Source organism: Dipteris shenzhenensis, chromosome 18, assembly GCF_047967505.1.
Source record: "Dipteris shenzhenensis isolate YYH24624 ecotype China chromosome 18, Dip_SZ_1.0, whole genome shotgun sequence".
NCBI lineage: Eukaryota > Viridiplantae > Streptophyta > Polypodiopsida > Gleicheniales > Dipteridaceae > Dipteris > Dipteris shenzhenensis.
Genome location: NC_141613.1, coordinates 1242598 through 1269588, shown reverse-complemented (window position 1 = coordinate 1269588; position 26991 = coordinate 1242598). Strand labels below are relative to the sequence as shown.

At 44.9% G+C, this 26991-nt stretch overlaps 1 protein-coding gene across 1 annotated transcript in view; it reads left to right on the top strand.

Moving 5' to 3' along the window:
* LOC147890684 (RAD3-like DNA-binding helicase protein) overlaps positions 1–26991 on the top strand; it is a 165203-nt gene that overhangs the window by 17402 nt on the left and 120810 nt on the right. Inside the window, exons 12-18 of the mRNA XM_087389325.1 lie at positions 35–126; positions 446–553; positions 783–851; positions 948–1034; positions 1111–1170; positions 1316–1431; positions 12055–12112. Coding sequence (XP_087245451.1) covers positions 35–126; positions 446–553; positions 783–851; positions 948–1034; positions 1111–1170; positions 1316–1431; positions 12055–12112 — 590 coding nt within the window. The remainder of the gene's footprint in view (positions 1–34; positions 127–445; positions 554–782; positions 852–947; positions 1035–1110; positions 1171–1315; positions 1432–12054; positions 12113–26991) is intronic.

Sequence of the window (26991 nt, the reverse complement as noted above, 5' to 3'; positions counted from 1 at the left end):
AACGACGCACAATGGTTTTATGTATTTGGTGCAGTGAATTTTGCACGTATCGTCCCAGATGGCCTTCTTATTTTTTTTCCGTCTTACTACCTGCTGAATCAATGCATTGAAGCTTGGCAGACATCGGTTAGTGCTGGAAATTTTTCAATCAATATTAAAGACTTAAAGAGGCTTGAAATTTCTCTTTAAAGCACAAGCAAATGCCGTTATTTGAAAGTAGAAGGAGCTTACATAAACACACAAGTTTACTGGTGTATGAAGGTTCTGGAGGGAGCTTTTCTGATGTACTTTTGAAACCGGTCATTCAAGTTTGTTTGGTCTCATATCGCTGGCCCTGCTTCTTTCTATGTGCACATTGCACTCTTACTTAACGTCTAGGGGAATAAGCACATTGCATGTTTAAATTGCTTATAATGAATAAATTGTTTTGGATGATACAATTTAGAGTTCGGGAGCATCGGCGAGATCAAGCACTGTGTGGGAGAGAATATGCAAGCATAAACAGCCGGTTATAGAGCCCAAGGAATCAGCCCTGTTTAATCAAGCCAATGAGGTTCTTTTCCTAGACCTTCCTTTTTTTTTGTAAAAAAATTGGTGTGTATATTACTTTCTTGTTAACTTATATAATTCAGGATCTTAAAGCTAATCCAGCAGATATTACAGTTCTTGAACTCGGCCTTTTTTGTGTCGATTTCTAATGTGTTTTGAAACAATAAATTGAAGGAATCCTCTTTAGATGAGTATTTGGAAATTGGAATTGAGCTAATTTGGATGCTGCACAGGATTTTCTTGTGAAATTGAATGATGCTACTTCTGCTGGTGCTGTTTTCTTTGCAGTGTGCAGAGGCAAGGTCAGTACCCTTTCTGATGCATTGTTATTATTCATTGAGACAGTATGATTCCGAATTTTAAATTGATTTGGAGGGGTGCTCTTAAGTGTTTTTCAGGTAAGTGAGGGGCTTGATTTTGCTGATAAAGCTGGGCGTGCTGTTGTAATAACGGGCATACCATATGCAATGAAAACTGATCCAAAGGTACTATGGTTTGAAAGGACACAATCACCAATTCAATCTTCTCAAGAAAATGTTGATGACATAAACTTTATGGCAGGTAAGGCTTAAGCGCGAATTTTTGGATGAGCAAGCTCGGCTTCCAAGCAACAAAAGTAAGGTGTGTAGATATATTTTCATTTCCACAATGATAAAATTATAGTGATCGGAGTTAACATCGTACCTGGAGTTTTCTTTGAAAAGCCTTTCATAAATTATGTCAAAGGGCATGATGATATGATATCTTATGTGTGCCCTCTTTTCAGGCCTTAAGAGGGGAGGAATGGTATGTACAACAAGCATCCAGGGCTGTAAATCAAGCTGTTGGTCGGGTCATACGCCATAGGCATGACTATGGTGCAATTATACTTTGTGATGAAAGGTAAATGCGTCCTCTCAGCCCGTCCTCTCTCTTTTCCTCTAGTCCTCCTCGTAGCTAACTCGTACAGCCCTTCCCTCCCTAGATTGGGCTCCTCCCGGGCCTAATCTAGGGGTTAGTCTCAGTAAAGAAAGAACAGGGGGAAGCAGCTGAGAGATTTGCAGACAGCAGCTCAAAATGGAGACTCAGACATCCATATCCAAATTGATGCTGAAAGGGCTGACTTTCAATGACAGCCCATACAAGTTGGTCGATGGGTTAAACAAATCATATGCAGCTATGACATCAACTCCGAGGCTGCTCATCCCCTTCCTGAAGTCCTACGAACGCAAGGCGACTCTACTTGACATGCATGAATGTGCTTTTCACTACAACAAAAAATTGCAGAACTCAAATCACGTCTGCAACAAAGGGAGAAGAAAATGGAGCAGACAAATACTACAGCTAGCAAAGAAGGGTCCATGAGGTGATTGAGAAGTGCATTTCGTCTACAACATCCGAGTTGATGTCCATCTTCTTTAAGTTAGTGAAGACAGGGGTTCTTGAAATCTAAAATAATAGAGAAGGTGCAGTTTATGGAAACATGGTTGAGACTAATCACAAGGAAACAAACTTGAAGATATGCAAAGAAGTTTAAAGAAGCGGAGAGGAAGCAGAGGGCCTCCCAAGAGATGATTGGTACAACAAAGGAAGATTCTACACTTGCATTAGGCATCTAAGGGAAGCCGTATCAAAGATAAAATGGGATTACGATCTGATAGTTGGCATCAATCAAGTCGGTAAGCTTATCATTGCTACACATGAATCAAAGAACATAAAATTTAATTTCTGAAACAAGCTAAGAAATTGAAAGGCACAAAGGTTTGGTTGTCAGATGGTCTACCCAAGCTCAACTGAAGCAGAAGTCAAGGCAGTTAGAGAAAGTCAAGGAAGAAAGAAAGCAGGGGAATGGGCTATTTACAATGGTGGAAAGAAAGAAAGTTTATTAATGTCTATGAAAGACCAAAGGGTCTATGAGACTGAAAAGAAAGTAGATACAAAGAAACCTAAGGGTGGCGGCCACTAAAATGGGCACCCCTACCCAAGGCTGATGCCTTGACAAGAAATAAAAGTTGTACATTCCGCGATCGCAAAATTGGTACTGAAAAGACAGTGGAGCCGTCCGCGGATCTCATAGTATACACTGCATCTGAAAGCATAGTGATTCTTTAGATGCCTTCAACCACCTCTTAGAAGGATTGACCAAAAAACAAAAGCCGTAGCATGGCTGAGATGGTAATCTCAAAATGTGATGCAAAAATGGAGGAGAGTCCTACAATTAAGGGGCTTCAAATCTAGCTAGCGGGATCCCCTCACAAGCTAGAAATTGCTTTATTGTGTGTTTTCGTTTCTAACAATCGTAAAGATGTGTCTAATAATTTTCTATCAAAGCTTGAAGCAACAACATGATACTCAAATTTTGCTGGAATGAAATTAATAAAGATGAAAGGACAAGTAGGCAAACATATCATCCTTGTTGAGTCACGTCTTGTTGTTTGACTCAGCACCGACACACAATATTATTAATTGCGAATTGGTAAAAAGACTGAAGCTGAAAACGACTGAAGCTGAAAACAAGTCCATGTGACTTTGCTTATACAGTCAAGATGGTAGACTATAGTTGACCTGAGGTGTTGGACCAAAGGATCACATAGTTGTACGTCAAGAAAAATCCTATTGTAGATTGGTAGAAACACATCTACCAATTTGAATTTGAGAGTGTGATTATGGTCTTCAAGGTAAGAAAAATCTTCCTTAACGTCCTTCAGTCTTGCTGAGTCATGCATGGATGCACCAACAGATTCCTTGGCTACCCAAGATGGGGAGATGGCCTAATTAGCCAATTGGATTCTTTGTGAGTTTTCTGATTGTTTCAAAGATGAATTAACATTTGAGTTACCTTCGGAAAGAAATGTTAAACATAAAATTGGACGAACTTGTAAATAATCTACCTTACAGGGTGAGTTTTACAAAAGAAGCCAAGGTGTAGGGGCAGCAATTCAACATCTTTTGCTTCATCAATGATAAAAACGAAAAGAAAGAGAATACTTTTTGGTTGTGTATCACTATCAAGGATTGAATAATAGAATTGATGATCTGTTGGTTGCATTATATGGGGCTCTAATCTTTAGTAAGATTGATGTCTTAAATGCGGTCACCATCAGATCATAATTTGAGAATAGGATGTGCATAAAATTGCTTTTAGAAGCAAGTTTGCTCATTATGAGTTTTTGATAATCAATGCTCTAGCTACATTCGTTATTTCGATGAATGATCCACTACGCCCATATATTGGGAAGTTCATAGTGCATTTTTATTGATGATATATTGGTTTAATCAATACTATTGCTGAACGAAGAGAACATCTAAGAAAAGTGCTCAGTATCATGAGACAAACTGGTCTTTATGTAAATAAGAAGAAAACTATGTTATGCATGGCTAGGTTAAAGTATTTGGGGTTCATCATAACTCCCGGTGAGGTTGAAATGGAGTCAGAGAAAGTGGCTACATTTTAGTGTGGCCACCTTTACGATCATTCTTAGGATTTGTTTAGGTTTAAAGAAGACACATGAAAGCATATTTTGGTATCAGTGAGAATGTATGAATCAACCTCAGATAAAGTACGTTACGTTTGGCGAAAGAACCAACAAGAAAGTTTTGACCTGGTAAAGAGAGTAGTGGCTCAAGGATGTGTGTTAAAGATTGTTGATCTTCGAATACCGTTTTTTCTTAGAAACTGATGCATGTTATCATGCGGTAGGAGTGGTTCTATTGCAAGAGGGAAAGTGCGTTACCTTGGACAGCAAGAATCTTTCTTCCTCTCAAAGGAAATGGCCAACGTATGAACAAGAGCTGCATGCTATGATTCATGCTTTGAAACTATGGAGATGTTACTTATATGGTGCAGGCTTTTATGTTGATGTCAATCATGGAGTCTAAAATTTGTAAACAGCCTGATTTGAGAGGGCCATCAATCTAGGTGGGTAGAACCGATGCAATAATTTAATATGGAAATTCGCTAACGAAGAGGGAAGGATAATAAAGGTGCTAATGCATTGTCACGTAGTTTGTATAAATGAGTTTTATAGTATTAGAGAGCGTTGTAATGATTGATATTAGAGATACTCATAAAGTGGATGGATATGTCGAGAGCCTTTGGCCTAAGACTCTTGTGATAAAGCCCATGGTATAGATGACCTGGCATCTAGGGAAGGCCATCTTTGATCGTCTATTTTTAAAGCTTCTTGTAGTTGATATAGACTCAACTTGCCATTTTTATTTTGCACAAGCACGATTTGGAACAACTAATTGCTTCTATCTACCTGGTAAATAAATCTTTCCCTCTGTAGTTGATCTATTTTGGCTTTTACCAACTTGGCATAGTTGGGATTCATTCGGTACTGTTGTTGCCGAATTGGCTTTGCATTTAGAATGAGAAAGAAAGAAAATCAGCTGGTTGGTCATCACCGTGACTTGCGTTGCAAAGTCATACACTGGGTCTCTCGCCTTCTATTTGATTCTGTTGAGCTTCAGCATGACACCTCCCTTGCTGAAACTGTGTTGAAGCCCTCTCAAGAAGACTTTCTTCGATTCGTCCCACGTAGTAAAGTGATCATCTCGATATTGATTAGACCACTCGATGGTGTTGTCTACGAATGTGGTGGGGAAGTGGATCAAGTACTCTTCTTCCGTATGTTCTTGCAATATTGCCACCATTTGTAGGAAACTTTGCACATGGGATCGGGAATTCTCACCCTCTCGTTCCGTGAATTTCATCCTCATCTTTGGTCACTTTGTTGCTTCTATAGCTCTGCGCGGACTTGGTGCTAGGCTTCCACTGAGTATCTCCATTAAAACTTGCAGTGTCGAATTTGAAGTTTGCTTCATGAGATTTGTGAGGATCTGCTTTCTAGTTTTTGCCAGGAATTTCTTTCGAATCTCCTTCTTCACTCTTTTGGTTTTCCCCTTCTCCCTCTCTTCATTCGGCCTCATATCCGATGATTGGTCGGTCTACTCAATTCCATCCTTGGTTTGGGCTTCTTTTTGTTCACAATTGACAGTCCACTAACTTGAGCTTCTATTCCCACTCTCCATCTCTCTCTCACTCTCTCTCTCTCTCTCTCTCTCTCTCTCTCTTTATGCTATTGATAACTTCGTTGGCATCAATTTTTTGTGTTCATTGTTTCTGACATTCACTGCAAGGTGATTCACACCATTCTCCTCACTGCCTCATCCAGCGTAGACCAAGCAAGATTGCTAAATGTTAAGCTCGAATCATGGTGGCATGCAATAGATGCATTCTTCGTCTGTACATGCTTAGAGCATTCACATTCGTTCTGGGTATGCAGGGTAGATTGTTGTTTCTAGAAGTCAAGTGATGGCGTGCTGCATGGAATGAGTGCTAGGTGTGTACAATGAATGGATGAAATGTTGGGTGGAAGGTGCGTAAACATGTTGCTTAGTAATGAATGGAAGAGGAGGGAAAAGAAAGTACTCAAAGCAAATCCCTTGTGCAATTACAACCTGCTCATTGGCCGAACTCTGCACCCAATAGTTGCATCGGCAAGAAGACGATCCTAACTTCCTCATGTCCATTGTCTTATATACAAGCCTTCTGACAAGGTGTGGTGCTTACCACTCGCTTGCATTTACATACGTCTGCACTTGTCAGAAGGGTGAGTGCCATCGAGGCGAGTGCTGAAATGCTCTGACATTCCTTGACATAGGCGGCCCCCGCCAGCTTGATTTGATATGCCACGTCTATTTTGGTTCGATGAATATGATGTTGACTTGGGCAAATGGATCACCCCTTGCTTCTCCTAACCGAGTTGTTTGCTCTCGTCCTTGCTGGTGCCTTCGCTCCTTGGTCGTAGTCCTTCGTTTGATTTGGCCCTTTGGTGAAACCCCATTTCCTCATTCAGGCTGGAACCAATGGCTTTGGAACCTCAAGCATCAGTACGTCTCTTTTGGTCTTCTCTCCCAAACTCCCAACTCTCTCCTCCTCAATACCCCCATTGCTACTCCCACTTGACCCTCCCGCCTCTTTGCTGCGCTCCTCCACACCTCCCTTTCACCCCTCCGCCTAGGCTCCCCACCCCTCCGCCTAGGCTCTTCGCCTCCCTCCCTTCTTCGCTGCCTTAGAGCCCCTCGCGGCAGCTCCCTTCTGCATTGCCTTAGCCCCTCCCTCCTGCGCCGCCTCGATCCCCCTTGTGGCAGATCCCTCTTGTGCCACCTCAGCTCCTCCCTGCGCCACCTCAGCCCCCCTCACGGCAGCTTTCTCTTGCACCGCCTCAGCTCCTCCTTGCGTTGCCTCAGCTCCTCCCCTCACTGCTGCTATAGCAACTCCTCTGCCCGCCTATAGCCTCCAGCCCGTTCCGCTCCATTTCTTCTGCCTGCAGCCCCTTTGCTCCTTCCGCCTGCAGCCCTTTGTCTCTCGTTGGCCACCCTCCACGCCTCTTCCTTCTTCCTTCCTCCTTAACATCCGGTCCCAACCTTGGGTGTGCCTGTCGTAAATGGGGGGGGGCTAGTCTCCTGCTCCTACTCCTGCACTAGGACCTGCACCAAGGATATAGAAGTTAGGAATCCGAAGAAAATGGGAAAAGGTGAAAAAGAGACGGACAAAGCCAAGAAAGACGACAAAAAAAACAGCAAACACAACTGAAACTCGAGGATGTGAACACACGCTATGACTGAAGCGGACTTGGGGTCGATAGCAAAGCAAAGGCAAGGTCCACTTCAGCCTCAGTTTTCGCTTCTACTTCTACTTCAATCCCCGCTTTAGTTTGAGTTAGTTTCAGCCCCCACTACATCCCCTGCTTCAGCTTCAGCTTCAGCCTCAGTTTCAGCTCTAGCCCCTACATCCCCCGCTACAGTTATAGCCAGTTACATCAGGTGTTCTTGCTTTCCCTTCCTCTCCCGTCATAGCTCTCTCACCGCTTATGACACCTACTTCGGAGGTGTCATACACTTCTCCACATTACGCCTCGACCTTTCTCTTTCCTCTCCCTCTTAGTTAGCCTACGCTCCCACACCCCGTTGGGATCTCCATGCCACCATCATCTCCATATTGTAACCAGCTCACCCAGTCACTAAGTCTCCAGCCTCATCCTCACACTTTTATGCCACAACCCTTCCAGTTTCAGCTAGGACATGGGCGAGTTGACCCATCAGAGGCTTGGGAGAACTTGTTGATGGAGGTACACAGTATTTGTGAGCGCGAGATGGAGCTGACATGCTTCGCACATGAGCAGGTTCGCTTCACCCAGGAGCAGGGGCACGCCATATAGGAGTAGGCTCGTGCTATTCGAGACCAGACTGATCTCATTCAGGGACTCAGACATGATGTCTTGTAGCTTCGACAGGAGGTCACTATCGTACGCACAGTCCCAGGGAGCACTCTAGTTGTTGAGACACAGATTGCGAGCTTGCAATCTGCAATTGACGAGACTTCCAGATGGGTCGACGGGGCCAAACGAGAACCTGCAAGGGCAACCGTTTCGGCTACCCTCGTGGACCATTGTTGACTTCTTGAGCTGCGGAGAAGTCCTCCTAGTTGGGGACTTCAATGCGAGGACAGGCGCCCATCAAGTACCACTCCTCAACTTCAAGGATGATTCCATTCTACTGATAGACATTGAACTTGAGGGTGCAGATGCTACGGGTTTCAGCTGACAGACGAGGTCCGGTCACATCTTATGGGGAGGCCCTATTGGATCTCGGCAAGATGCATAATCTCATCATTTATAATGGTTTAGATAGATGGCCCTTCTTAGAGGTGGTCTCACATGCTTTCCACATGCGGGAGGCTCTAGCACTGTTGATTACATCATGGGATCCCTTGCCTTCACATCTCGCATTGCTGATTTTACTTTAGCACCTCTTCCTCCAGGGGTTGATCATACCTATCTATTCTTTAGCATTTCCACTCCTCGTCGCAGAGCACCTTCCACCCCAGTGAGTTCTGACTCAACCTATCATGATATATGCTTCGACCGCGACCACTCACCTATTTACTCTGGCCGTCTGTACATACTTCTCGCTTATATTGACTTCATATCCCTATTAGAGGACTCCGCTGCCCTGATCACCCGCTCACTACATGAGGCTGCCCTTCACGCTTTCCCTCACACCACTCGCTCCACCCGCCCACCACCACCTGGTACCGTATCTTGTAATAGCTGGTATGATGATGAATGCAAGGCTTTATGCCGTTAGCTCAGATTCAAAGCCAAAAATAATATTTCGAGTGAACTAGAGATGCTACGCGAGTATCATCGATTAGTACGTAGAAAGAAACTAGATTTCGTTCGCCGGAAGGATGAGGAACTACTGAATATTTTGTTTAGTAACAACTAAGGACTTTTGGCGGAGATTTCTAGAGGGACGGTCCCCCTCACCAATCATTGACACTCAGCTCTGGCATAACTATGCACGCACACTAAATGACATCTCAAATCAGCCAGTCCCTGACCTCTCACACATATCATGCCCCACATCCTGCACCCTCTTCACTAAGGGGGGAGTGAAGGATGCCGTAATGAAACTTCATAATGGTCGAGCGAAGGATCATGATGGGCTATGCACTGAGTTCATTGCATACGGGATTAACCTCCTAGTCCCAATGTTAACAAAGTTGTTTAATGAAGCTGTTTGTTTGCGGTTTCCACGCACCTGGAGTATTAACACTATTTCACTCATCCACAAGACAGGGGATCCCATGAGCCCAGAGAATTACAAGACCATGATAATTGGGCATGTCATGTCCAAGATTTATGCATCAGTGCTTGATTCGGAGGTCAGCAGATTTGCAGAGTGTCGAGGACTTAGAGCAGCAGGACAGGCTGGATTCTGGCGTGATCATGGAACCATGTATCACATTCTTATGCTTAGGTGTATCATTGACGAGGCGAGGGCACAGAAGCAGAGTGTTTACTGTTGCTTTGTGGATTTCTGCAAGGCATTGGACACGGTTTCGAGAGCCCGTCTCCTACGACGCCTACAGGAGTTGGGTTATGATTAGGAGATCATTTGGGCTGTCGTAACTTTATGAGAGAGTCTCAGGCAGAGTCCGAGATAGGATCTGGGTGGATAGACGAGATCATGAGCACTATTGGGATCAAACAAGGGTGTCCTTTATCACCTACCCTATTTGACCTCTACATAGATGAGCTCGAGATAGTAATGCAAACACAGGGGGGGATGGTTGCTCTCTTGTTGGCATGCTGATCCGGATATTGTTTTATGTAGATGACGTGGCTCTTTTGTCTTCCTTAGCAAAGGGGCTCCAGAGACATCTTGATGCACTACAGTCCTTTTGTGAGTCTCATAATTTGAAGGTCAACTTGGGTAAAACCAAGGTTACGATCTTCAATACATCTTGAGCCGCCGTGCACCAGGAGCAGTTCACGTTTGATGGTTCACCTATCTTGGGGTTGTCTTCTCTAGACCCATCTTCTCTATGAGACCCATAATGCAGGCACGCTTGGGCAGAGGATACGCTTCATTGGCCAGACTAGAGAGGTAGTGCTCTCGCTCACACTTTCAGGATCCACGGACCAAGGGGTTGCTTTGGGACTCCTTGGTCCGCCCAGCGGGGATGTATGGCAGCCCTCGTTGGGGGCTAGACTTGTCAGATATAGAGTGGGCTTGGGTGGAGCGGCTACATGCTCTCATGCTATCACGAATGATTCACGGTAAGCCCTTTGTTCCTCATCGGATCATTCAGGCTGATTTTGGGTCATCCCCATTACAGCTAGATGCTGCATTTTAGGTCATCACGTATCTGGTACCGAGTCAGGGAGTATGGGGATTACACTTCTGGATGCAGCAAGCTACCATGTCTAGCATTGTCCTCCTCTATGACACTTTCAGCAGAAGGTGACTAGAGATGCTGGTATGCACGCACTGAGAGATGGTTTGACTGACTGGGCTCCACATGGATAGACTCCCTTCCTTATAGTTCAGTATGGACGCTCCGTTTTCTTTGCTCTTGTCTCATATTCCAGACTTGATTGGGACCGAGGGAACTCCCAGCGAAGCTTAGCTTCTACAGAGATCATTGCTTGTATATCACAGAGAAGGTTTTCATTGACCCACCAGGATACATGCAGATCCACTTACCCGACTCACTGAGGATCTCTATTGTGCAGTTCCGGATTGGAGGGGCTGATTTGGAAGGGATGAGAAGGGAGTAAAGTGAGTGTGTTAGGGTGGAGGGCAGCTAGCTTAGGGGCGGATGTCATGATAAGCAATTGATGCTACAGATGGTGAAGTTTTTTGGACTCCTGCAGAATAAAGTGTACGCGAGACTTGCCTCCTACGGTATCCCTCGTTCCATGGATGCTAAATTGAATCTTGTAGATCCATTTACATGGCAATGCTTTCTTTCCATGTGGTAAAGAAACCAAGTCCCAAGTCTTATTCTTCATAAGTGAACTCATCTTTGATTGCATAGCATACTCCCACTTGCATTGATCCTTGTGCATCATAGCCTCTCTATAGCAAGAAGGCTCCTCGCAATCAGTAAGCATCACATAGTCTACCCCTGGAACAAACCTATCAGGCGGTCTAGACACTCTAGATGATTTTCTCAAGGGCATTTCAGCTTGCTCTCCCACCTACATATCAACCACATTTGGCTCATCATTTTGACCAATAGATGATCCATCATCTACCCTTGATTGTATACCCGTGGGAGTACTTGGTGGTACCATTTCTTGCACATTTGGAGCATGGACAGCTTGTTATCTATCAACATATGCAGGTGGATTCATGTCCTAGAAAGTGATTCTCTTCATTTCCACATCCCTTATGGGTGCCTTATACATCTTCTTCTCATTTAAGGTTACATCATGGCTGTGTATGATCTTCTTTGCTTCTGGATCCCAGAGACGATAGTCCATCTCTCCACCTTCACCATAACCCATAAAGATGCATTTCCTAGACTTAGGATCTAGCTTCTTTCGAAGCTCCTTGCCTTTTCTTTCTATTATTTTTTGCTGTATCAGAAACAGTAAGCTCTCTTCAGGTTTTTGTTTAAGATTGTGGCTGGTGGTTGTTTCAAAATTCTCAATTCTCTATAGCCTATAGTAAATGTTCCCAAGAAGCATCTTTCTCTAACTACTGTTGTTATGCAGATTTTCCTAGTGAATATGTGGACATGTGAAGTTGATTGTTTGAAGCTTTCTGAGTGCCTTTCTTGGAATGAAGATGGCCCATATTTTGTTTGTGTTGAAGATTCTCTTTTGAAAAAGGATGGGCTGGTCTTGCTAAAATGTATGCTATCATAACACCTACACAAAGCATGAACACAAGTTGAGGTCTGTGGTTTGTGGAAAGTCCTTCGCCCTCCTCGGTATTGCATTTCTACCCTTCATTGTGATTTCAGTCTCTTGTCTATGGTGATCATCTGCTCTTTATGCCAACCATGGCACATGTTTAGTAATGCTATTTTGCATTTTCAACTGTATAAAGTTCAAATAATCAGCAAGAAGGCATTTGTACAACTACCCACATGTCTCTAGACAATGCAATGCTATCTAGGTTTTAATGGAAATACAAAATTGTGGCAATGGATTTACATTGCAGGTTTGCACAAGGGAATGCACAGAAGCAAATGTCACTCTGGCTTCGACCTCATGTGAAGGTAATGGAACTTCCTACAATTATACTCTTTGGCGTTATTTACATCCTGTTTTCAGAGACCCTCAATCTAATCGATGATGTCAGGGCTTATTGCTTAAAAAACATACTTGTTCATTTTGTGCTTTATCATTGTGTAAATAATCCTTCTGTTTCAAGTCATTTAATAATGCAACAATCAATACAAATATAGTTAAGATTCGATAGAGGAAAACTGTCTCATTGTTCAAACATTGCATGTTCTAAATAGTAATAGTTAATGCTGATCCCATCACATAACCCTTTTCCTACAGCAGGCCCTCCCCCCCCTCCTCCCAACACACCTTTTTTAGTGAAATCTTATATTTCTCTATGGGAAACCTCAGAAGTACCTTAACACACACACACACACACACACATACACACACACTTTTTTAGTGAAAGCCATGATTGTTTATATTACAAGAACAGCCACCTCAAAGCGAGGAGCTAGAAATTACATCAGCTGAAAATCTCTGTATATGCTAAATATACATCATGATCGATGTAGCGAGTCTGCATGCAGTCAAAAAGAAATTGCTGCAGAGAACGCTTGAAGAAAGCAAATAAAGAAAATGTTCGATCACCAAAGACTTTACAATTCTTGTTTATCCACAAAGTCCAAAGTGCATCACATCAACTGAAAATCTCTGTATCTGCTAAATTTACATCATGATCGATGTAGCGAGTGTGCAAGCAGTCAAAAAAAGATTGTTGCAGAGAACGTTTGAAGAAAGCAAATAAAGAGAAAGTTGGATCACGAAAGACTTTACAATTCTTGTTTATCCACAAAGTCCAAAGTGCCCAATAACGAACCCAAACAAACACACACACACACACTTTTTTTTAAATAGTGAACTTTTGATTAATTATATTACAAGAGTAGCGACCTCAAAACGAGGCAACCAAAATTACATCAGCTGAAAATCTCAGTGTATGCTAGATATACGTCATGATCTATGCAGCGCGTTTGCAAGCAATCAAAGAAGGATTGTTGCAGAGAACGCTTAAAAAAGCCAAACAAGGAAAATATAGGATCACCAAAGACACACATACACAGACATACACTTTCTTTCTTGTGTAGAATCTTTGAGTCATTATATTACAAAAAAAGCTATCCCAGAAAGGGAGAGGTATAATACATCAAGAGAAAATCTCATTGTAGGACAAATATACATCATGATCAAAGACACGAAATTGCAAGCAATCAAAAAGCGATTGCTGCAAAGAGTGTCTGAAGAAAGAGAAAGTGGAAAAAATAGGATCACCAAAGACCCTATGATTGCGATCCTTCTAGAGAGTCCATAGTGCCCAGTACCGAACCCAAACAAACAAACACACACACACACACACACTTTTTTTTTAAATAGTGAAAACTTTTGATTGATTATATTACAAGAGTAGCGACCTCAAAACAAGGCAGCCAAAATTACATCAGTTGAAAATCTTAGTGTATGCTAGATATACATCATGATCTCTGCAGCGCGTCTGCAAGCAATCCGAGGGTTGTTACAGAGAACGCTTAAAAAAGCCAAACAAGGAAAATATAGGATCACTAAAGACTTTATAGTTCCTGTCTATCCATAAAGTCCAGAGTGCCCAATAGCGAACCCAAACAAAGAAAAGATGAAGCTCCGATCTGGGTGGATGAAAACCAAAGAGCTAGAAAGACTTCCCAAAAAGAAGAGTCAGAAATCTCGATCGCAGGCGCTGTCGAAGAAGATCAATGAACTCACGAGAACATGGACAAAACCAGAATAAATGAGGCATAGTCTCTTGAGAACTCAAACATCTGTGGCAATGAGCAGGAGCAATGTGTCTATAAGCCAACATGTGTCTAAATGAAAAAATGCCCAAAAGCACTCGTTAGAAGAAAACCTGTTGGCGAAGAGGAGTTTTGTAGACCCAAAGGTGCTGTAATCTCTTTTTCACCACTTGGTTGGGCAATGCATTCGCCAAATAGAATTGCCTTTCTCTGAAACCCAATGCAGGCACCATAATCTGAGATAGCCTCAAAGGGCACGCTTAAAAAAGCCAAACAAGGAAAATATAGGATCACTAAAGACTTTACAAATCCTATGTGTCCATAAAGTCCAGAGTGCCCAATAGCGAACCCAAACAAAGAAAAGATGAAACTCTGATCTGAGTGGATGAAAATCAAAGAGCCAGAAAGACTTTCCAAAAGGAACAGTCGGGAATCTCGCTCGTAGGCGCTGCCAAAGAAGATCAATGAACTTATGAGAACATGGACAAAACCAGAATAAATGAGGTACAGTCTCCTCAGAACTCAAACATCTGTGGCAACGAGGAGGAGCAATGTGTCTACGAGCCAACATCTATCTAGATGGAAAATGCCCAAAAGTACTCGCCATAAGAAAACCTATTGCCGAAGAGGGGCTTTGTAGGCCCAAAGCTGTTGTAATCTCTTTCTCCACCACTTGGCTGAGCGATGCATTCGTCGAATAGAATTGCCTTTTTCTGAAACCCAAGGTTGAGGCAAAAGGATTTTATACAATGCAGGCATCGTAATCTGAGATAGCCTCAAAGGGCGAGAAGAGGACCCTGGGGAACTCAAAGTCCAATCCTCCAACCTATCCTGAAGTTCCAAAGGAGGAATCGGAACAAAAGGCGAAAGTATAAGCCACAAGGATGGACTGCACTATCCGAAGCCGAACATGCAAGGGCCAGGTTGCCAATTTCCAATACTCTAGCTTTTTTTCGAAGCTTGACCATCACCCAATCAGTTTGTTGACGATGAGTGAGACCCCAACCCAAAGGGTAACCAAGATGACGAACAATCTGAGTGGGTGGAATGATTCCCCCGAGGACAAAAGACTATGCCAGTCTTTAGAATGCAATGGGAGCAGCTTAGACTTTTGAAAATTTACATGAAGACCAGCTGCCAAACCATAAACAGAGAGCGCCTGCATCAAAGCAGAAAGATCATTCTGCGTACTTCCCTTCCCCTCCCTCCTCCTCTCCTTGCCAACCCCTCCTCCCGGGCCGCTGCAGCCCTCTCCCGCTGCAGCCCTCTCCCTCTCCCTTCCCTCCCTTTCCCGCAGCCCTCTCCCCCACTGCCCTCCCCCGCTCCCCTCGCTCCCTCTCCTACTGCACTTTCCTACCCCTCGCTAGCTCTCCCTCCCTACCCTGTTGCCATTGCCTGCCTCTACCTACCCCCCTGTTGCCCCTCCTTCCTTAACCCCTTGCTCCCTCTACCCCGCTCCTTCCGCCCCTCCCTCCCTACCCCTGTTGCCCTCTCCGCGCCTCTCCCTACCCCCCGCTCCCCCTCCTTCCTTATCCCCTGCTCCTACCCCCCCTCCCCCTCCTTCTGCCTCTCCCTCCCTTCCTTCACTCCCTTTCTCAGCCCCTCCTCGGCCTCAGCACCTCCCTCCGGCAGTAGGTTTTCGGAGGGACAGAGCATCTTCGTGTTTGCGTCAGCGTTTCCACCTTGATTGACGAATGGGTTCCCATTCAACCAATCCTCGATTGCTTCCATCGGCCACAAGAATGGTTAACTTTTCCAAAGATGAGCTTCAGCTGCTCAAGACAGATTCGGAGCATGAGTATGCCACCTCACTCTTTGCTTGCATCCACGGTTGCCACCCCTCCAAGCTACAGGCTAGGGATTGGATGCTTTCGGCTTTACCTAGAGACCTCGCAGGGCACCTCATCGATGTTTGTCTGCTTGGACGAGGGTTCTTCCAGGTGGTCTTTGATTCTCCAGAGTCAGCAGGTTCAAAACTCAGGGCTAGTCCTTTGGCATTGAGCTCTAGGAGGATCTTTTTGACTCCCTTCACTTTGGGTTTCAATCTGGTAGAGGAAGATAGCAGGGTTACCTTCCTTCTCATCACCATCGACTCTTACCATCCATAGGAGCCACTTTTGGGTTGGTCAGAGAGATCCCCCCCCCTGGCATGCCCTCTTCAGTGGCAGAGGCTGTCAGATCGGATGGGGTGCCACGAGTCAGAGTCATCATCTCTGACCGTGATATTACAAATGATCACATTATGCTTCAACAACCAGATGGTTCCTTTTTTCGACAGAGAGTTGAGGTTACTGGGAGATAGGATCAGTGTAGGATTTGCAGGACCCTTGGGCACTTCGCCAGAGATTGCCCAAGGAAGAAGAAAAGCCCCAAATGGTTTATTCCGCCTTCTCATCCTACTCATCCTACTTCTTCTACACGCGCTAAAGCCCCCCCTTCTCGCCCAGGATCTTCGGGACCAGTCCCTAGACTTGGACCCTCTTCTTCAGCGCACATAGTACGATCAACACATCCTGCTCCTGTCATCCCCCGTTGGATGTTTGTGAGGGTTGCTGGCACTCCGCCACCTCTACGAGGCACCTCGGACCATTCTCAATTACAGGCAGGTGATATTTTTGCAATTGTTTCAGGCGTAGATGTGGTTGCCCCAGTCCCCTCACCTACTCATCAGGAGGGGCAACCCATTTCTTCAGGTCCTATCACTGATGTTCCTGATCAGCCCCCTCCCTCTGTTAGTCACTCTTCACCTCTTGATAGAGATAAGGGGGTTATTTCTCCTACTCCCTCGAGTGCAGGGATTCTTCGCAATCCTATGCCAGTTCCTTCTTACAGGAACTCTTTTGTAGTATTGGCAGATTTGGCAGAGTTTGAGATAGAGCAGGAGTTTGTATCCTCTACCCTGGGGGAGCCGGTTATTGGGATTCCGTTGGACAGGGCTTCCCCCTCTGGTTGAGTGGGGTTTCTTTCACCAATTGATTTCCCTCCGCTTGACAAGAGGACTCTTTCACAGGAGAGGATTTTCTCCACCACCAGGTCGGGTAGGGCCTTTCACCTCGCCTCCTCCTCCCGTCGATGAGGATCGTTAGTTGGAACGTTCAGGGCCTCGGTGGTATACTTCATCGCCACCGTAGGCAGCTGATTCGTAACCAACTCCATCCAAGTGTTTCAGGTGGTCCCATTAATATCCTTATGCTTCAGGAGCATAAGCTGGATGGTAGAGATTGTGCCAAGTCAAGTAAGCTTCTTTTTGGCCATACTTTTTGGTCACCTGCCTTGGGCACCAAGGGAGGCATTTGCATTTCTATCTCTTCTTCGATGCTCCCCTTGGTCATTGGACATGGAGTCATAGTCCCCTCCAGAGCACAGTGGGTTATATTTTGTTGATTGGTGGGCGTAAGGTTGGCTTTCTTAACCTTTATGCACCCAACTTGAGAGGGGATCGTGTCCTCCTTTGAAAGGAGTTGCTCTCTTGGTCCCATATCGTAGATTCTTGGATTATTGGGATTGATTTCAACATGGTTGAGATGGCTTCAGACAAAAGAGGGGGTAGGGGAGGTGGCATTCACTCCCTTGAGAGAGCAGCATGGGATGCCTTCCTCTTTCAAGTCAGTGGCAGAGATGTTTGGTATGATGATGCTTTTCACACTCAGCCACGGTCTCTTCTGTTTTCTTGGTCGAACAGGAGAGGAAGGATGCCTATCCACGAACGGATTGACAGATTTTATGTGGATGATTGGGCACTGGACAAAGGTGGGACAGTATGCATCGGCGCTGGGGTGTCCACTTCAGATCATTTTCCGGAGACTTCAGATCATTTTCCGATTGTTTTGGTGGTTTCAGAGCCTCGAGCTAGAGGCCGGTTTGCCAGTATCAGGATTCCAGATGTCTTCTATGTAGAGGAGGGCCTCACAGAGGCAGTGCTACAGATTTGGGTTTCTCACCTGCAGATGGGCAGTTGTCTCTGTCAGATGGGCTGCAGCGCTCACTGACATTAGCAGCTTTTATCACTCTATTGCTAGTATCAGGAAAGATGAGATTCGCAAGCGAGAGATCGCCATTCGCCAGTAGTTGGCAGCTCTCCAGAGAGAAGAGCAGAAATGGCCTTCAGGTGCTTGGATTCAAGAGCGCCTTGTTGCAGCAAGGGCTCATCAGCAGACACTTTTAGATCAGAGAGCAGAGTATGCCTTTCACATCAGAGAGTCTTTCTGGATGCAGATCGGAGGTAGAGTCAACAAGTAGTGCTTCTCTACTCTTGGCCCTAGACATAGTAGAGAGAGTGTTTCGTAGCTTGTTGACTCAGACGGGATACTTCAGACACATCCAGATGCCGTCATGCAGATTGCTTCAGATTACTATGCCTCTCTTTTGACTGCAGATCGTGATTCACAGGCCAGAGATGATGCTAGATAAGTTATTTGGCAGCATATTCCTATGTTGGTGGATCGAGGTATGAGAGCCTCACTTGATACATGCTTAGCTACCAAAGAGTTCAAGACTGCTCTTACTACCCTGCATAAGGGTAGTTGTCTAGGGTCAGATGGACTTGCAGCTTTTTTTTAAATTTTCTGGGATCAGATTGGGGATTACATCACCTTAGCCCTGCAGGGCGTTTGGGACTCGGGTGAGATGCTGGACTCACTCTCGGAGGGTCTCATTCATCTTATCCCTGTTGGGGTAAAGGCACTATGGCCACCCAAGTACAGTTAGTACACTTAAGTACAGTTAGTACTTTTATTTGTTAAGTACACTAAGTACATCGTACTTAGTGTTGTAACCTTATCCTTTCATATAAAAGGTTGACTGTGTGCTAGGGGAGGTACACACATATGTTTTATCCCCACACTCTTTTGTGTTTATCCTGCTTGTGTGTGTCGGTGTGCTCCCTCTCTCCCTTCCCACAACTGGTATCAGAGCTTGGAGCAGCACACTCTCCCTATCCTCGCCTATTCTGCAGTTGCCTAGTTTCGTCTTTCTTGTGTGTGCCCAAACGTGGGTCTTAGCAGCAGCAGACAGAGAAGGAGAAGCAGCAGCAGCATTCGCTACTGCATCACGCTAGGAGCAGCAGCAAGCTGCTCCAGCAGCGCCAGCAGCTGCTAGCGCTGCCAGCGCTATCAGCCGTCGTGGCCACCGGCGACGCCAGCAGCCAAGCCGCCAGGCGCCAGCAGAAGCGGCGCCACCAGCGCCATAGGCGCCAGTAGCAGCGCTACCAGCGCCACAGGCGCCAGCAGCTCCGCCATCAGCGTCTCCATCGCAATCTTGTTATGGGCGCCAGTATCGCTTCTTTCCCCGCCTCCCGCCAAGCGTCCTCGCCTTGATTTCGGGACAAACTGTTGATTAATGCCTTTGGTATTCCTTAAAATCTTTGGAGAGCTTTGGCTTACAAAATGATGCAGACTACACTCCCGTGAGTACCTAGTCGGTGTTGAGAATTTCAAGTCACAAGGTACAGAGTCAAGGGGCTTTTGTAGCCACAGCCAAGCATTGGCTTATACACGCACTTGTTTGCGTATATCCTCCTGATTGGAGTTGATTTGTGCAAGGATTTGATGCATTTTATGACTTACGGGACAGTGGCAGATGCATATGATACAGTGTGTACCACATTGTTACATTGAGTATTGAATGTGTAATTAAAATTGGGGCTTTTGACATTGTTATGCATATCAGTGTTGGGGGAAGACCCTTAGTTCTCCATTGCCTCCATATGTGAAACTCAGTGCAATGGACAGCCCACACTCAGATGCTGATAGGGCTGAAATGGCCAAGATTCCGTATGCTTCAGCTTGTGGCAGTCTCATGTATGCCATGGTTGCTACCAGACCTGATATTGCGTTTGCAGTGGGAGTGGTTAGCAGGTATATGGCAAATCCAGGCAAAAAGCATTGGAATGCAGTGAAAGGTATCATGAGATACCTGAAGGGCACACAGTAGTTGTGCATATGCTTTGGCAAGCGAGATGCAAAGGTGCATGGTTATGTGGATTCAGATTTTGCTGGTCATCCCGATAACCGGAAGTCTACTACCGGTTATGTTTATACATCCTCTGGAGGTGCAGTGTCATGGATGTCAAGGATGCAGCAGTGCATAGCCTTGTCTACCACGGAAGCTGAATATATTGCAGCCACAGAGGCATGCAAGGAGGCCTTATGGTTATCTCGGCTAGTGGGAGACTTGGGCATTACAGGTGATATTCCATTGTTGCATTGTGACAGTCAGAGTGCTATTCAGTTGGCACACAATCCTGTCTTTCATGCAAAGACAAAGCACATTGATGTGAAGTATTACTTCATCAGGGAGGTAATAGATGATAAGCTGATTCAGCTTGTCAAGATTCACACAGATGATAATCCAGTAGATTTGTTGACAAAAGGCTTGCCTGCAGAGCGGTTTGCACATTGCCGACAGTTGATGGGTATAGGTTGAGTCTCATTTATTTTTACTTGAGGGCATATTGCCTTTAAGTGGGAGGTTGTTGGGGTAAAGGCACTATGGCCACCCAAGTACAATTAGTACACTTAAGTACAGTTAGTACTTTTATTTGTTAAGTACACTAAGTACACCGTACTTAGTGTTGTAACCTTATCCTTTCATATAAAAGGTTGACTGTGTGCTAGGGGAGGTACACACATATGTTTTATCCCCACACTCTTGTGTTTATCCTGCTTGTGTGTGTCGGTGTGCTCCCTCTCTCCCTTCCCACAATCCCAAAAGGAGATTGCAAAAATTTAGTATCTCAGTGGAGACTGATCACCTTACTGGGAACTTTGTATAAGATTTTGGCGAAAGCCATCAGCCTGCGATTGCAGCCCATCTTGCGAGATTTTATATATGACACGCAGACAGGCTTTGTCCATGGCAGAAGCATTTTTGATAACATATTCTCATTTTGGGAGGCCTTTGAGTGGGCTATGCATGAGGACCATAGATTGGCAATTCTACTCCTGAATTTCGAAAAAGCATACGACAACGTAGAGATTGGGGTATTCTAGAGGGAACCCTTCTTCGCTTTGGATTTTCAGATTTGTGGATTAGAGGGGTTTCTGCTCTTTATAGGTCAGCCCATAGCCAGGTACTCATTGGTGGAGTCAGGGGAGACAGGTTTCAGATTTCCAGATCAGTTCGACAGGGATGCCCTCTAGCCCCCTTTCTATTCTTATTTGTGGCTGAAGCTATGAGCCTCTATATTAGAGCTCAAGCTGATATTTTTGGGCTGAGACTTCCGTTGAGACATGAAGAGGAGTTGCTGGACAGTGAGCTGGCAGATGACACGACTATTTTTTTCGACGCCACTCCACAGTTACTCACCGTTTTCAGGACAGCCTTGGATTTGTTTTGCAATGTAGTAGGGGCTTACATTAACTGGAACAAATCCAATGGTTTTTGGATTAGTGATGAGGACACTCCAGATTGGCATGCTGATATTGGCTTTACTTGGATTCTCCGTCAAGTATCTTGGATGCCAAGTTGGGGTGGGCATTTCTCCAGCTCAGTGGTTCGCTCCCGTGTTGGAGAGCATCAGGAGGGAACTCCTATTTTGGAGTTCGGCCAGACTTGACCTTGCATCGAGTGTGGTGGTTGTAAACCAGGTACTGTTGGCTACAGTCTGGTTTGTTTGCTCTTGTTGTTGCCGATCTACAAGTATCACTCAGCTCAAGAGACCAATCATGAATTTTTTGTGGAGTGGATTGGACGGCACTTTAGATGTGATAACCAGGGTGGCTTGGGAGACTCTTATTCTACCTATTGAGGAAGGGGGTCTCAATATTATCAGTGTAGAGCCTTGCTCTGCAAGATGGTGGTCAGAGGTTTGATGCCTGGTCAGGAGCCATGGAAGGATTTTTTCTTACGCAGTATACAGACATTGCTGCAGAGAATGCCTAAAAAAGCCTAACAGCGAGAAAACAGGATCACCAAAGACTTTATAATTCCTATATGTGCATAATGTCCGTAGTGCCCAGTAGGGAATACAGATGAAGAAAAGATGAAACTCCGATCGGGATGGATGAAACCCAAATAGCTAGAAGAACTTCCCAAACGGAACAGACGGGAATCTCGCTCGCAGGCGCTGTCGAAGCAGATCAAAAAGTTCACGAGAGCACGAACAATGCCAAAATAAGTGAGGCACAGTCTTCGATGAAGCAGAACATCTGTGGCAAAGTGCAGGAGCAATGTGTTGATGAGCTAATAACTGTCCAGATGGAAAAGAACTCGCCAAAAGCAAACTTGTCGCCGAAGCGGTACTTTATAGGCCCAAAGTTGCTGTAATCTTTTCCTCCACCACTTGGCTGGGCGATGCATTCGCCAAACAGAATCACCTCTCTCTGAAACACAGTTACGCTGAAACGCGTTTCAGAGCCGAGCCAGGCTTGAAACGCCGTTTCAGAGAAGCCCCGTTTCCTGAAACGCGTTTCAGGACCCTGAAACGGCTGGCTGAAACGTTTCAGCCAGTCTGAAACGCGTTTCAAAGCCCTGAAACATGCCGTTTCAGACAACACAGGCTGCTAGGTCTCCAAAATCACATTTTTTGTCTTTTTGCTTTTGATTTTGGTCTCCAGGCTCCTTCCACTCCTTCAGCCTCATACTCTCTCCATCCTCAAGGTTTTCCAGCCCTCCTTCAGCCCCATTCACTCCTTTCCTCTCCTTTCTCTCCTGCAGCCTGCTTCAGCCCTCCATCATCATCTACTCCCCTCCCTTGCGGACGTGGCGTTTCCCCGTTTCAGCCCTCCCAGAAATCCCGAAACGTTTCCGTTTCCGTTTTCGTTCCCCGTTTCCCCGTTTCCGTTTCCTCTAACTATGCTCTGAAACCCAAGGTTGAGGCAAAAGGATTTTATACAATGCAGGTACAGTGTTCTGAGATAGCCTCAAAGGACGAGAAGAGGACCTTGGAGAAGTCAAAATCCAATCTTCCAGCCGCGAATCCTGGAGCTCCAAAGGAGGAATCGGAACAAAAGGCAAAATCATAGAAGTAATTTGTCGCCACAAAGGACGATAATGAGAGCCCAATCCATATGTAGTGGCTGCTAGAGAAAAGGGGAGCACAGTACAAGCATCATCTATAACATCAGCAACTGAGGTGATGCCTTTAAATGAGAGAAAGTAGGAACTTTGAGGCTCCCATAAAGCCAAGGGAGGCTGAAAGACTTTCGACCAGTGAATGCTTTCAGTTCTCAAAGAATTCCCAAGCAAAGATTGCCGTCCATTCCATTCTAGATAAGAAAGAACATGCTTCCAGTCAAGAAGCAAGCGGGAGACAAGGGTAGCTTGGCAAAGTGCCATCAATGCAGCCAAAAAAGAAATCCCAGTGATCAAGTTGCCAATTACCAAACGTAGAAATACTGATATGAGTGACCAGAGTCCTAATCATAAGAGCCCAAGGCTGATCACCTTGCAGAAAATGCAGCAACATTTTTTTCCTACAGGCAAGAATATGCACATGAATCTCCGTGATGTTCAATCCACCATGCATTTTGGGAGAACAAATGTGATGCATCGAAAGCAGCCTGAGACTTTTTCTGCCATGTTTGGATCGCCAGAAGATTTCCATAAAGACAGACATGAAAGATGTAAGATCTGCCTTAGTGAACATGGTCAATGGCAAGTAAAATTGAATATATGCCACAAGGACTGCACTATTCGAAGACGAACGTGCAAAGGCCAGGTTGCCAGTTTCCAATACTCAAGCTTTTTCCGAAGCTTAGTCAAAACCCAATTAGTTTGTTGTGGGCGAGTGAGTTCCCACCCCAAAGGGTAACCAAGATGACGAACAAACTAAGTGGGTGGAATGATATCCCCGGGCCAGAATAGACTATGCCAGTCTTTGGAATGCAAGGGAAGCAGCTTAGATTCTTGAAATTAACATGAAGACTAGCTGCCAAACCATAAATAGAGAGGGCCTGCATTAAGGCACCAAGATCATGGGGCGTATTCTTCGGGGTACAGAAAGAATCATCAGCATAAGTTTGAGCAACCATGCTGCGATTAGCATCAAATTGCAAGCCATGAAGTGATCCTGTAGCCACAAGATGATCAATATATTGCAACATAGGATGAGTAGCAATGGCATAAAGTAAAGCACTGAGAGGGCATCCTTGGCGGACCGAATAACGAAGAGTCCACTCATCAAAGATATCCCCAGAAAGAATGCAGGCTACATTGCTATCTCTGTAAAGCCAGGAAATAACCTGCTGCATTTTTTGTCCAAACTCCAAAGCTTGCATAGTTTGCGAGATGAAATCCCATTGAACTGTGTCAAAGGCTTTTGCAATATCTACCTCCAAGAGTAGAACATCTTGCTGCGTGTATTTGGCATATTCAATCCCAATATAAGCATTGGCAACGTTATTTGTGATATGACGACGTGGAACAAAGCCATATTGGGAGGGATGCAATCCATCATGCAACCAACCTTTAATCCGATCAACCACCTTTTTGGCAATGATCTTGTAAATGATTGGCATGAGCGTGATGGGCCTCCAATCACCAAGTGAATCACATAGTTGCTTTTTTGGAATCAGCTTGAGAAGATCCTTTTTCCATGACACCAGCATCTGTTGATTTAGCCATGATGTACTTACCATTTGTAGCAAGGTGAATTCAAGAAGATCCCAGAATGCCAGAAAAAATTCAACAGTGAGACCATCTCATCTTGGAGATTTCCATTTGCCACAGGATCTCAGTGCATCAGATAATTCCCTTTCAGTGAAGGGATGTTCAATTTCCAAATCTTGAGGATTAGATAGAATTGGATGAACATGCTGTAAAAGAAGTTGACGTGCAGACACGACCCGAGGGGAAAGAGTATCCACATGTCCAAAATGAGTGGAGAAGTCCTACACACATAAATCAGCAAGCTCTGAACGAGATGTTGACCAAGAACCATCAGGCATCCGGATCTGACAGATATTGGCAGCCTGTCTTTTGTAGTGTAATCTCTTAAAAAATTGCTTGAAAGAGCAGCCTTTATCAAAAAATGCCCGTTGTCTAGATCGAGTTTCTCATTTAGCAAGCTTTCTGCGATCATTGGATTGAAGAGAGAATTGAGCCTGACATAAGAGCATGCTTTTGGGCGAAGATGAGCAACCTCAGTCAAACTCTGACAAGTAAATTTGGCATGTGCTACAGTCTCCCTTATGGCTTGCATATAGGATTTGCCATAATCTCGAATAGCTGCTTGCATCCAAGCAACAAAAGCCTGCGAGGCATAATCCAAACCAATGCGTATCTGACGAGAGAGAGGTTGAATAGCATCAGAAACCAAGGCTTTAAAGTCAGCATGCTCCAAATAACTATTATTAATCAGCAAAAGCCTTCGGCAAGGCAATCTGTCAGTGGGAAATTCATGTAAGGAAAGCCTCAATCAAAGAGGAGCATGATCCGAATGCGTGAAAGCATGATGAACCCAAATTTGACAAGTAAAGGCATCACAATGCTGTGAATCAATCTGATACCATCTGTCCAAGCGTGCCCGATAAGAAGATTGAGCATTATGCTGAAAGGTATAGCCCGGAAGCATGGGTTGTAATTCCTTCCAGAGATCGAGGCGCAACTGAAGCAAAAAATCAAACCATGCTCAGAAGCCAACATATGAGTGTGGCCTGAGGTGTTGTCACCCGATTGAGGGGCATTATTAAAGTTACCACAAATGAAGGCATGTTGTCGCCATGGATAAGGGTGCATGGCAGCCCAGATCAAAGCTCTATCACGAGAAGATTGGGGGCATAAACCGATGCAAATTCAAAAATTTTCCCTTGAACAAGGCATTGATTAATAATCCATCTACCATGGCGATCATTGAGAGCCACAACAGGTTGAAGGTCGTGCTTTACCAAAAAAGCCACACCAAAAAAGGACTGCTCTTCAGCATAGAAGATATCATAACCAGCAAAATGGCCTATTTGACCAGCATACATATGCTGATTATGCTCTTGCAAAGCAACTATATCATGCTGCAATTTCCTGATATACATCTAGACCAGTTTCCATTTGCTACCATCACACATTCCCTATACATTGAGAGTAACACATTTCAGATGATCAAGCATATTTACAGTTATGGGACAGGTATGTACAACAACTATCTACGTTTGCATTTCCACCTCAATGTCTGGGCCTTTGCCCTGGGATGAAGCATCAGCCTGAGGAGAGGACAAAAGTGCAGCAACTTCTTCTTCAAGAAACAAGGTCCGATTTGTAGTCATAGCAGCCCAGGTCAAGCCAACAGCAGAGTTTTCAACAGGTGTTTTCCCATGAGAGGATGCACCACTCCAAGTCCGAGAAGGCAAAGGTCGCCTGGGGGAGATCACTTTGCGAGGAGTTTGCCATCCATTAGTCAAAAAAATTTCCCCCCTCCCCTGAGGTGGAGAGGACAAAGGCACAGGAAAAGAAGCATTACCATTTGAGACAGCTGGGGCTTTGCCTTTGTCTTGAATAGAGAAAAACTGTTTGACCCCTTTGTTTTTGACCACAGAAGAGGCATTTGCATTCTTATTCAAAGGCTGAACCATTTCAGCTTGCACTGGCATCCGTGGAGCTCGGGAAGGGCATTGTGAAGCCATGTGCCCAAATTGCTTGCATTCAAAGCAAGCACCTGTAAACAGCCCCCACTTGAGCTTGTAAAAGGCACTCCCCATGGAAACATTATTCACAGTAACCGAATATGAAGTTGGAGTGGGATGATCCGTATCCCACAAAATGCAGAAGCGGTTCGAATTTTCATTGGGTCGCGGTGGATATACCACCTTACCGAGGGAAGCTGCAATTTTAGGTAGAAGAGAAGACAAGCATTGAGGAAAATCCACAACTTCTACCCAAACAGGGCAATGATGCTCAATCAATGCCTGATAATCCCGGGTGGGAGACCAGGATAGGACATGGACCATCTGCTGGCCATAGAAGAGAGGAGAGTGCTGTAGCAAAACCTGATGGTGCTCCTCATCAGCCATGATAATCTCAAAAAACCCCCTCGCTACATAATGAACTTTTTTGACATAATAACCACCCAGGGTTCGAGTCAACCGATTCCCAACATCTATTGCAGCAGGCATCCGTCTTGGGAAGAAAATTATAATGGCACGCTTTGCATATTCCTTAACTGGATTAAA